The 13,042-nt window shown below is 28.0% G+C and overlaps 1 protein-coding gene across 1 annotated transcript in view; it reads left to right on the top strand.

Moving 5' to 3' along the window:
• The first annotated feature begins 1,296 nt into the window (after positions 1-1,296).
• Positions 1,297-13,042, top strand: part of LOC102671418 — a 19,875-nt gene continuing 8,129 nt past the window's right edge. Inside the window, exons 1-2 of the mRNA XM_031511823.1 lie at positions 1,297-1,362; positions 7,261-7,467. Of these exons, the coding sequence (XP_031367683.1) occupies positions 1,312-1,362; positions 7,261-7,467 (258 nt within the window). The 5' untranslated portion in view covers positions 1,297-1,311. The remainder of the gene's footprint in view (positions 1,363-7,260; positions 7,468-13,042) is intronic.

Genomic DNA, 13,042 nt, shown 5'->3' on the forward strand with positions numbered 1-13,042 from the left:
AAATTCTCTCTCTACATCTGAATTTGATATGTATGATTAGAATTGATGATGAAAATTGATTAAAAAATACTGATCTAACTTTTGCAAATAATTTAAATAATTTTGCAAACTATTAAAATGCATACTTACATATTATTTTTTATTTGAAAAAATCTTAAAATATTTAATAAATTATTGAAATACCTATGAAATAATCTATGAAAACTAATATTGGAAGAATTATTCACTGAATTTGACAATCCTGATTTTAAGTATCGAATATTATACGAGTAAAATAAAAAAAAAATCTGCAATGGAAATTTTTCGTTTGGATCGTTAAATTTGCTCGAATTTTTATAAAATCTGTTATTGAAAAAAAAATTTGATACAGAAAAACAGAAAAATTATAGGAATGGAAAATGTTGGTATCGAATTATAAAAAAATATTCAGTTTGAAAACATACGTAAGAAAGACTAAAAAATGATTAAATTGAAATTGAATTTTCTTGAAATATTTAGTTATTTGTATATGATCGAAATTTTAACTTGAGAATTTATTATATTATTTCATCAAACTTTAAATAAATTTATGTATAAAATAAAATGTAAATTTAAAATGAAAGGATCTAATTATACGAACTTAAAATCATATAATATCTCTTTATAGAAGAGAGTTTAATGAATCAATTATCGTAATATCTCATAGCTATAACGAGCTATAACGAATACAGATAAAATTAAATTATTATTCAAAAGTGATTTCTATATAATTCTCGAAATATTTAAAGCTATTCTAATATATTTTATTTCAATTAAATAATAAGTATTAACCATTTGGTTAATTTCGAGATAAAAAGTAACATATTTAATGGAGCTTTAATTAGTTTTAAATTAATTATTTTTAATTGTGTGGAAAATTGCAATCACATAAAACTATTATTAAAATAAATTATTAATCTAATTAATCACTATATCTTATTATACGTTATATTAAATTTTACCATCGAAATACCGCGAATTCTTCATTTCAGAATAATCTATTCACATTATTAATATTCTAATTAATTAAAAACATTTAAAACTATCTTCCTAAAACGTACATGAATATTGTATCCAATATTCATAAATTTAAAAAAAAATTATCCAATGTTGTTGTTTTCAATTATTGTTAATTTTAATTCATCTTGAGATTTATCCATTGACCACTATTGAATATTATTATTTCTCAAATATTGTCCACCTTCAATTATCGTCACTACTTGGCCTAATATTCGAAACGTTGAAAACAATCATCAGAGCCGAAAAATATACAATATTCATACATTTGAAGAAATGACCGTCATCAAATATTGTTATCCGTGTCTCCTCCCCGTTCTTTTGATCTTCCAACAGATTTATATAGACCATTCGGTATGATATTTTCTTTATAACAAATATTTTCAAAGACTTTTTCCACTTGGTCTCTTTCTCCCGTCTTTTAGAAAACAATAAAAGGCTCGGCAACCGGCTGTGTATCAGAGATGGGGTTTCATTTAGTTGAGTTCTGAAGAAAGAAAGGGATCTCATTTCAAAGTACAAGCTCTTTACGCCTTTGGCTTTTCCGTCTTTGCGGGCCGTAGGGGATCTTGCCAAGGATATGCATAATGCTTGGAAGACTTTTTAGAAGAGATACTCGCTATAAGCTCCCTAAATAAAATATATATGTAATTAATTTCTGATTGAGGTATTTAAAATCGCGGAACATCTTCATCCGGAATAGAACGATACGTTTAAAGGCAATTTATCATGATTTTATATACGTTTGGATGCATTAATCTTTACGATAATAAGATATCTTATTTGCTTTATGTAAAAAATTAAATGTTTATCTTCCCTTCAAGAGAATCTCAAATTTAATTCTTTATACATATACTTGATTCTTTATACTTATACATGTTACTTGATACATTTGATATCGATTTGTATTCTAGGATAATCACGATGAAATCGAAAATTGAATCACAGATATCTTGCTCTCAAAAGATTTTTAAATTCAACTAAAACGTTATTTGATTTATATTCCAATATTGGAATTTTTATTGGTAGGAAATTTTTTAATTCAGAAATCTTTTCAGGATTTTCAAATCTAGTTCAATTCGTTATTTGACGTATTTGCTATCAATATTATATTTTTATTACGAGCTATAATTTCTGAAATTAAAAATTGAATTCAGAGATCTCAAAGGGTATTTAAATCTATCGAATCATTGTTATTTGAAATATTGTTAACGATTTATATTCCATATATAAAATTGGTATGTCAATTACGTGCAAGAAAACTTTTTAAGTCACATATTAAATCAGGAATCTTTCTTTAAGAAGATTTAGAATCCAGTTAGATCTTCGTTATTTTATTTAATAATTTCTATTCCAAGAATAGAATATTTATTATAAAAAAATAAATAAAGTCAGAAATTGAACAATGTCGAAGAGACTTTAGGTATTGTTGATAAAGTTAATAATAATGGATGATGAAAAATTTCCGCGAATAACTGTACGCCAATTATGCGATTCGGTATAAATTAACTATCTGAATGAAGAATCTGTATAATAGAAACTCATTAATCTGCTATGGCACTTGATTTCTTTTGCGAGATCTGATACATTCGCTAATTATAGCGAACTAATATAAGTATAGAACTGACACACCCACGTTTATGAATGAGAACAATTCCCAGAGATCTGTACAGAGATTTTTCTCTGCTTGAGAATTATTTTATATAAACTTCCTTGTTGTGATATTTTCATGGAAATGTACGTTAATGAAATTGATAAGAGACTAATAGTATTCCATGCTATCTAAATATACATATAATATAAACTTTTACAATATAAAAGTTTTTATGAAAAGCCGTATAAATGAAATATTTCCTTTAATTAAAATTCTATTGAACAATAAAATACAAATAAAAATTGTATCGAATTTCTCAGATGCCAAAATGATTGACTCCATTTTTTGAAACATATTACTTCAAAATATGAAATCATGATTACTTTTTGAACAAAAAAACTATTGGCTTCTGACTAATTTGATTATAGTCAAATTATTTTCATTAAATTTTTAAATCAACATGTTTATTTTTAAAGATTTATGAGATTTCTAACATTTCAAAAAATCTCCTTATTCTGTCATTTTTTAATATGATAAATCAATATTAAACTAAGTAGTTAATTAATTTACCAATTAAAAATTTGAGGAATAAAGAAATGCTTGAATCCTTCACATACATTCATTCTACACAAATGAATTACAAATTCATAACTACACTAAGTAAATATTAAACATTTATTTATATTCAGTTTAATCTTTCTAAAGAATATCTCTTATTCTTATCGTTCACTTTCGATGAAGAAATATACAAATATCCATCCTACAATCGAACAAAAAATCATCATTCTTCGCGATACAAATTCAATCAATCACTCCAATTATAAAAATCATAGATTGCACGCGATCGATTCGTAAATCGACGGTAATTAAAAATCGATGATGCAGAGCTATTATATCGAGCAGCATGAATTTTTTTTTCCCCTCTCACTTCCTTAGGAGAGATTTGTAATCACGTACAAAAATCGATCGCCCATAAAGCGATACCGTAATTATAAAAGCACGAACTTTACGAGGGACTCGAGAGACCCAAATAACAGAACAGTAGTGTATTTAATCCCAATGGTCTGTGTTTAACGTTTTGCTGCGCAATTTGACGAAGAACGGGGCAAAGTGGCCGTGAAGGAAAACGATTTTGGGATCTAGCTCGCCCTATTATTCGAGCGATAATTTAAGGGAAACCGGGAGGGGGGGGGAGGTGTGATGTATAGGTAGCGAGTTTATGCAACGCCATTGTCTCGATGGGTACTGTTATTTATGGGAAGGTCTCATCTTCTAAAAACGGAAGGTGCGTGTACCAAGAGAGGCAGCGTGACGCGAATAACGATCGGGTATGGAGGCTGGGGCCCAGTAATTAAAGATTAGCGAGGTGATTAGCGAGGGAACAGGTATTTAAATCTCCTTGAAATGATTTGTCGAGTGCCTATCCCTTCTGCCCAGTCCCCCGCTCAAACAACTGATTGGCGAGGAATTCACGCTATATCCACGATTCTGTGTACCAGTTACCAGGCTATCTAATTACGTTCCAAACGCTTTATGGCGGATATGATAAAATTTAACGTTTGATTATTCGAATGAAATGATTTATGGAAAGCAATGTAGAGTATATATGTCAATTACTTTGATGATTGATGGTCAAATATGCAAATTTGTAAAATAGGGCTTAAAAAAGGATCTTATAATTTGGAAAGCATAAAAGTTTTAAATAAACCTTGGACTGCGGAAAATAAATTTTTTTTTTTTGTTAAAAAAAGTGTATTGGACTATCAATAGGATATTTTGGAAATGTAAAATAAAAAGAATTGAATATGTAAATTATACTTGAAAAAAAGAGAATTTTTGGAAATATTGAAAAAGAGAATAGGATAAAATTTTTGATTATCTATTTCTGAAACACGCTGTATACACAATAATTTATATGTGGATACGTGTAATTGCTGGATAACTATAGAATGAAATCAACATACTGTTTTGTCAGGAATAGCATACGACGTATCAAGTGTTGAAGTGGTGAAGGATATAATGATAAGGAAATGGCCAGGTTGAATGATGTTCCGTTTCTATCCATAATTTCATCTCATTAAACCGCAACGTGGCTGTTTTCTATACATTAGCAAGTCAATCATAAGCAAACCTAATGGTCAATGCATATTTAACAATATTTTCTTTTTTAACGGTACTTGGTTTCTCTTTACATATCATTACGTTTTAATATATATTTTTTTTTTAATTTTTTTCAAATTTGATTATTCCTAATAATACATGCTTGATATTTTATGATATACACTTACTCAATATTCTATAAAATTCTAATAAAATTAAATTTAAAACGAAGATTCAAATATTTATGAGATAAAACAATAATCCCTCCCCATAGTATCTGAATATTATATTGAATGCGTTTCTGTTTGACGATAATAAATATTTTTAAATCATTTATTTCTCCAATAATGGAGTCGTATTAAATATTTCGTATGCTTTTTGTGTATTGAAGGATCACGAACACAAGAACCATAGAAGAATAAAAAAAAGAGAAACGTACATCATGCTAATATAGTATATAATTAGATCAATTAGTAATTAATTATATTAAAGATACAACAGGCCGTGTGTTGTGTCATGAATAATTAACAAGTTTCGTGTTTCCGTGAAAAACGCTTAATTAATGATGAAGCTGCGTTAGTCCAGTATAGCAAATGCCACTCACGTACATCGCGTGCTGATCTCGCAAATCCACGAGCTAGACGTTTAACTTGCGACAGATTTTTTTTTCTCTTTCTCTTTCCCTCTCTCTCTCTCTCTTTTTAAGCCGAAATGTCGACGAAACGGACAAACTTTTCAACTCGTTGGCGATAACTGGGGCTAGGAATATGACACATCGTCTTATCACCAGTGTACAAACATTGCCATAGACAATGACATCGCATATCCGTTTCGTTTAATCGCGAATACATATATATATTTTATATTTGTATTATTATTATTACAAGAAAATTATTACGTAACATTTTTTCGTAGATGTGAGTTATTTGAAATTGAAATAGAAAAATGATCACTTGAAGTACTTTTATATAAGTTCATATACATTTTCTGTATCACGAAATTTGATTCATTTAATTATTTATCGGTTTGTTTGAAGTAACAGTAATTTCAATAATACTTTGATTTTTTTTAAATAACAATAAAATGATTTTATCATTTCTTTATTTATCAAAAGAGATTATATATATAATAAAGAGATTATGATTATTTATATAGACTAACATGCTTTTATTAAATCTCTGTAAATATCTTTTCGATATGAAATAATATTTAATATAAGAATAATATTTCAAACAGCATAATTTTATAACTTTATTTATTTAATTTAAAAAAAAACACTGTATTAATAGAAGACACAAAAACTATTTATGAATATAATTTTACATAATAATTATTTAATATATTATTTTTTAAAAGAAGAATCACAAATTTCTTGCTGTCGCATTTCCTTTATTTATACTTATTTGCATTAATCTGAAATAAAATTATTTTATTTTAATTTATTTTACCTACTCGCACAACATTAAATCACAACGAATAATAATGTTTCTCGTGAAAGTCATCATTTCAGATAAACGTTAATTTTAATTCGTACGGTTAAAAATAAATTAAGTTCGAAACTTTCACGAAAATGAGGTTATCCGTGATTACAATTTGTAACACAACGAAGAGATTCGGATAAAACAAACATTAGGCAAAAAAAGTTAAAAAGCGCATATCGTTATATTTAGAAAAGAATAAACCGCATAGTTCCCCAGGGTGATATTTAAAAGTCGACGCCAGTGTCGAAAGTTTTCCCTGCCTTTTCACGCAATTCTTTTCTTGGGAACGTAATCCCACGGGTGACTAACACTGACGCTGACGTTGCTAAGCTTACGTAGAAAGTTTTGTAAGTACTTGTCTGTTTAAGTTATTACAGGATAAATGCTTGTCACCCAACTTAGTAAATCTTGGGAAAGATATGTTTGCGATTTATGCTACGTGATTTCTTTTTATCTGTCCGAGATATTCGTTTGAAACGTTAACAATAATTATTTTAATTGAATCAAATTTTTAAATAATATCTAATGCTTACATCATGCACAATTTAGGAATGTAATAATTGAATTAAAATTTTTTGAAATTTTGAAAATTAACTTATATTCATAATCAATTTTATAAAAAATGAAAACGAAAATTTTAAATAAATCCGATTAAAAAGGTAAAATATGTAACTCGTTTATAAATTTCAATTCAATATTCGCAAATAGAAAAAAATTCATTTTTTTTATTATATGTTCCACTTTCTGAAACTCATGATTTTTTATTAGTAATGAAAATTATTTAAAAAATTTTTAAAATTAAAAAAACAAATTTGTTGTTTTAAGAATAAATATTCTTGAAATCAAATAAATGCAGGATCATTGACACGAGAATTGTCAATTCTTTACCTTATCCGTCGAAATTATAAAAAAATTCCAAGAAAATTCCAAGTTATTTTCATTATTTCTTTTTATAGTTCTATTCTCCTATCAAATCATTTGGAAATATATCTAGCAATGTATTAATAGAAATTCTAGCATGAAAATTATATTTTCTCTGTTTTATTTCCAGGAGTGCGAGGACTTAAGAATGTATCCATCGATATTCCATTGGCCGTAGCAGATGGCACCACCGTCAATATGAGTTGCGGATACGATCTAGAATCAGATACTTTGTACACAGTGAAATGGTACTACAAACGTTTTGAATTTTTTCGATACATTCCTAAAGAAATGCCACCTACAAGTGCTTTTGGAGAATTGGGTAACAAAGTTCTCGTAAGTATTCATTATAATTTTCTATTCGTATTTGCAAATTAAATATTACATTAAATAGTACTATACTTTATTCGTATGTAACTGATGATTAAAAAATAATATCAATTAAATTTCTTTTTTTCTTTTTGATTATTTTATATTTATCATGTTTTTGTTATATTTATAAATTAATGATACGTATTTCGTTACTTTTAATTAAGAATTTTTTGTTTACGAATAACTGGTTGCTTCGTTATTAAAATATGTAAAGATTCGTGTAAATTAAAAAATTGAATCTTTTTTAAACGCGAATAACTAGTTGCTTCGTTAAAATTCGTTAAAATAAGGCGGTTTCACAACAGTAATCCACTGGACGCTACTCAGAGAATTGTCGTCGAGTTATTTCGAGCTAGGAACACCTTTAGAATTTCTTACTTATTAAAAGTTGGAAGGCGACTTTGTGCGAATCACGTTTTACATTCGCACCTGACGTGCAATCGTTGAGAACCGAGGAAACGGAAGTGAGTCTCTCAAATTATATTTCTCCAAATTCGCCAAACCATGAAAGTTTGTTACCATTCATGCCCTACTTTATTATATAATTATATTTAACAAACTATACACATTGGTGGTACCATGTATTTTAACTTTAATTAAATGTATTCCCTATTTTTCGTGCCATGAATTATGCACATATGTATGTGCATAATTTTCATTGTAATCTTTGCGTAATGAACAAATTAATTATTTTGTTAAAGATTTCGTACTGGATTCGAAAAAATGGGATATATCTCATTATTATTACATGTTTGATATTCCTTTTTATAAAATAATCGAGGGAATTATAAGAATAATAATTTTAAATCTGGTCCATGATATTAATATAACGATCATGAAATATACATTCATTAAATGTACATATATTTATGGATAATTATCCATAAATAATTATGTAATAATTATGTAAAAATTCTACAAAGAATATTTTATTAAAAAAAATTTTTTTTTAATTCGATATAAACAAAAATTAAAAATATTTGAATATTCTTCTGTTCTATTAGAAAAGAGCAAGAATTATTTTATAAACCTTTCAAAAGGAAATATCTTTGTCGTTGAAATAACTAAGATATATTTGAAATCATTATGTAAATTATTTAAAAAAATATAAATAATTAGAAACATTTAAAAAATAATCTCTAAATTCAATATAAATTGATAGTGGTCGACCGATCTTTTTATTTAATTTAGAATTTAAACAAGAAGAAGTTAAATCGACATTTTTAAGGGATTCAGACGCATAGATTTCATTCTGATACGATCGATAGAACGTTAAATTTTCGTCAGTCGCATTCTAATTTGCTAAAAGCATTCACAAACATTGGTGACCAAGCAAAATGTACCGTTGCTACGACCGGCTGATCTGGAAGAAATCCTGATTAGTTGAAACTCTTCGAAGCTTCCGGGTGTAAGCTGTGTTCTTTTAGACAGTTTAATTAATCTAACGAAATCTGGGAACAATTCTCTGGATTGATTCTACAATTCTAATATATTAAACCAATAAATAAGTTGCTTAATTAATTCTACCATTGAAATTAAATTAATTCTATATGAATCTTCTATTCTTTCATTGTATTAATACAAGAATATATGATTTTTCATTTATACAATAAAAACTGATTTTGTATGCCCATCCAAATTGATAACTTATCTTTGTAACAATAATAAAAAACAATTGTCTAAAACTCATTTCTTACATACTATCATCAGATAAACATCTTATAAGAAAGTAAATAAATAGAACCTGTTTAAAAATTCATTTCTATGTTTATTATAGAAAATTTATATTTTCTACAATAATTTATATTGTACTTAATGTTTGCAAGCATATTTACGTTAATTATTATTTTCAAATAAATATAAATAATAGAACATATAATAAAGTAATACGTGTTATTAAATAAAGTAAAAATCCTATTCATCCTAGCAAATTTCTAAGAAATTATATTAAATTATATGAATAATCTATATATGAATAATCTATATGTTTCATGTAAACAAGAAACATCTAAAAATTGAATATCTATGATTATACTATTATTAATATAATTTTTTAATAATTTTTATATTATTTTAAGTAAAAATATAATAAAATATATAATAATATTTTGAATTTATTTTTTAATTCAGTCATATCATTTACACGTTACCATATCACATCACAGATAAATTAAATATAACGTATTACACGATAATTAATAATATTATACATTAAATATCGCGTTCAGAATCAGATATCATTAATCAATAAATTATCGTGCAAGAATTGGTACCTGATACCTGAAAACCGTAATATCTTATAAAACACACACATGCTCGAAAGCAAACCAACTGTTTAAATTACCATCAAGTAACGAGTACATTACGTACGCACATCTTATTAAGTGAAAGCAAAGAGGAAACGTAAATGAAGGTATAACTGAGTTCTGTCGTTTATTCTCTTGCTCAAGTAACTAAAATCATTTTCCCGGCCGGAAAAATTATTCTCTCATTTCGAAGTCTCATTACGTTGATATTTTTTCCACCGCATTCACGTGAACCCATTGCCCGTTACGCATACATTGTATCGTATAGCGAGGCCTAAGGGATGATGTGCGGCTGCAACCGTGCGAAACAAACAAACGAACGAAGGGAATGAAGGGAATAGCATAGGGTTGGGTACGACTCGTATTTCACAAACGGTAACATTATTAAAATTATCAGTGAGCCGGGATGAATTTATGCGTAGCCGTGGCCGGCAGCAGAATTGTCGAATCGATGAGAGATGCGCGATGGTGTGAAATAGTATGTACAGCCATGCATCGATGCGTGACTGCACGTCGATCGCCCATCGCCGATCGAATCCCACTTATTTTCGAGCGAAACATTTCATCCGCAATTCCGCTCAATCCGTTTTTCTACCAATCCGAAGTAATTCTTCGAACGCATGAAACAATAGTTGGCGGTGTTATGTTTTCCACTTACGATGTGAAATTACACGCTCGATTCGTGCGTACGGGCACGACGATGAAAAATCTTGCATCAAGATTTCTTACGAGTAGTTAACCTCCGAGCGAAACTAGCCACTCTTGCTTGCTTGCTTCGATGGAAAGTATTATTTCTTTCCATTCTTTCCATTTGTAAAAAAAAAAAAAAATGGAATTGGAATGTTAGATTACTTTTGGATTACATTGCGGATCGTTTTAAGTTACATTGTTGTATTGGCTAGATGTAGCTTCAGCTTTTAATTTCGAGTGTATACTGTAAATAATATTTGAACGTATTATAATAAATATTGCATTTATTATAATATTTATGTATCAATTAATTCGATCCAAGTGTATTATTAAATTTCGTTGTTTCATTTAATTACAGAAACTTGATGAATTGCGATAAATGAAATGTAAAATCTGATAAAAAAAGGAATAAAACAAGTACAAATACTTTTTGTAGTTTTTGTAGTTTCTTTTATTCGAGCACGATTTCGAAATATCTTTTTTCGATGAAGATTAAGAATAAAAATTCTGGCGTTTTTTTTTTAATTGCTCCCTAAGCTGGATTTACATTGATCAACATACAAGTTTAAGTTTGTTTTATCTGACTAAAATTTAGCTTGCGCAGTTGATTTTGATCAACTTGAAGCTGAATTTGCTTGTACAGTTAATATAAACGCGACTTTAACAATGTTGCATTTATGCATGATTTATAGATTGGTTTAATATTAACAACTTTGAAGATTTTCTTAAAAATACAATTAGATCAATTAGAAAAATTAAAAATGATATTTCTATTATTTTTATGCGATTTTAAAATATTTGTCAGAATTATACTTGGAATTTTTATTTTTTAATTTTGTTGGTACTGATATTAAATTTTCATCCAATCATAGACCGATATTAGCTATTTTTTATCTAAATATCTCTTATATAATTTCTTCGATTATATTTATGTTATTATTTTTCGTTGAATATGTAATTTTCTTTAAATTTTACCGTTAATAAATAATGATAAAAAATGCAATTTGAATTTTATATTTACTATTATAAGAATACTAAAATATTAAAATTAAATTTACTATTATAATTGCATCTTTAATGCAATTTCAAGAAGACTACTGTAATTATAGAATTATATACGATAATTATATTAAATTAGAATTATGAAACTGAGAAAATAAAAGGATTAATAATAAAAATTGCCCTCGTTCAATTTTAATTCACTATCCAACCTCATAATCTAATTAGATATAGTGCCTTTCCAACCACCTATGGCAATTGTGCACAAGTGTATGATGAATATTCTTTAAAGAAAATTTAAATTGATAAAAAAATAAAACTTCTAATTATTCAAATAAACGGAAAATAAAAATAAATTAATGAAGTGAAAAGGCGAAAATTGAGAAAGGAAATTTTTGTTACGAACTTTTTAATTATCAATATAATATTAATTACAAACAAAATATGACCGACTATTAATAAGCACAAAGTCAAATTTTTTAATTATAGTGTACTAATTATTATTGTAAAAATGCATTTCGTTTCATTCAAAAATCAAATTTCAAGCTGACTCGAATCAGCTTCAAAAATTAATCTAATTACAAATCACAATACACAACAAAAAACCTACGATGTAAAAATTTTTATCCAAAGTCGATATTCTGATAAACTGTATGATATTGAAAAAACTCCATCAACCACAATCAATATAAAAAAATCGAATATCAACGTTATCAAATTAATAAATTCCATATCCTCTCCATATCTCCTCTCCGTTGTCATCAACATCTCTTTCGATGGAAAAGCGACGAGGGGTTAAGCGAAGATAATCGTTCGACGATTGGCAAGTTGGATCATGAGAATGTTCACACCGTAAGCGCAACACACCACTCGATGAAAATTGATTGTGTGATTTATACGCTGCCACTGGCAACATGTAATTAATCGTTGTTGTGAGGTATTGTTTGTCATGAACGGGCGAATGTGCGAGGATGTCAAAGGGAACGAGTAAGTGCGATCGATTTGCAATAAATGGTACGCATCCCCTCTCCCCCCTCCTTCCCATGATCATCGACGCTTGAATTGACCCGGTCAGGCCGTTGGTATGGACGACGAGTCGCGACGCCACCGATCGCTTCATATCGCCTCATATTTTTCAATTTTAATTTAATTACACGGTATCAATTGACGGTGACGCGCAGGTGAAAATATTCGTGTTTTATCATCGTGGCCATCGTCCCGTCGAATTTTATTTAAATTGCGCCAATAAGTTATGCCCGGCGTGAAACAATTATCTCGCGTTGTAGGTGGATGGACACGATGTTTCGGGATTTATATTTAATTGAAACAGATTCAATAAATTGGAAATCTTTTAAATTTGTTATTGCACGGCGGTGAGAACATGTTTGCGAGAGCATTTTATCGGACGTGCGTCCGATATTGACATTTGTAACGAATGTAAAAATAACTCGTCTCTCTGAGAGAGAGAGAGAGAGAGAGAGAGAGAGATTGATACGTTATAGAATTTTGAAATATACATTTATTTTTTTTTTTTTTTTTTTTGG

This window comes from Apis dorsata, unplaced genomic scaffold, assembly GCF_000469605.1.
Source record: "Apis dorsata unplaced genomic scaffold, Apis dorsata 1.3 scaffold_353, whole genome shotgun sequence".
Lineage (NCBI taxonomy): Eukaryota > Metazoa > Arthropoda > Insecta > Hymenoptera > Apidae > Apis > Apis dorsata.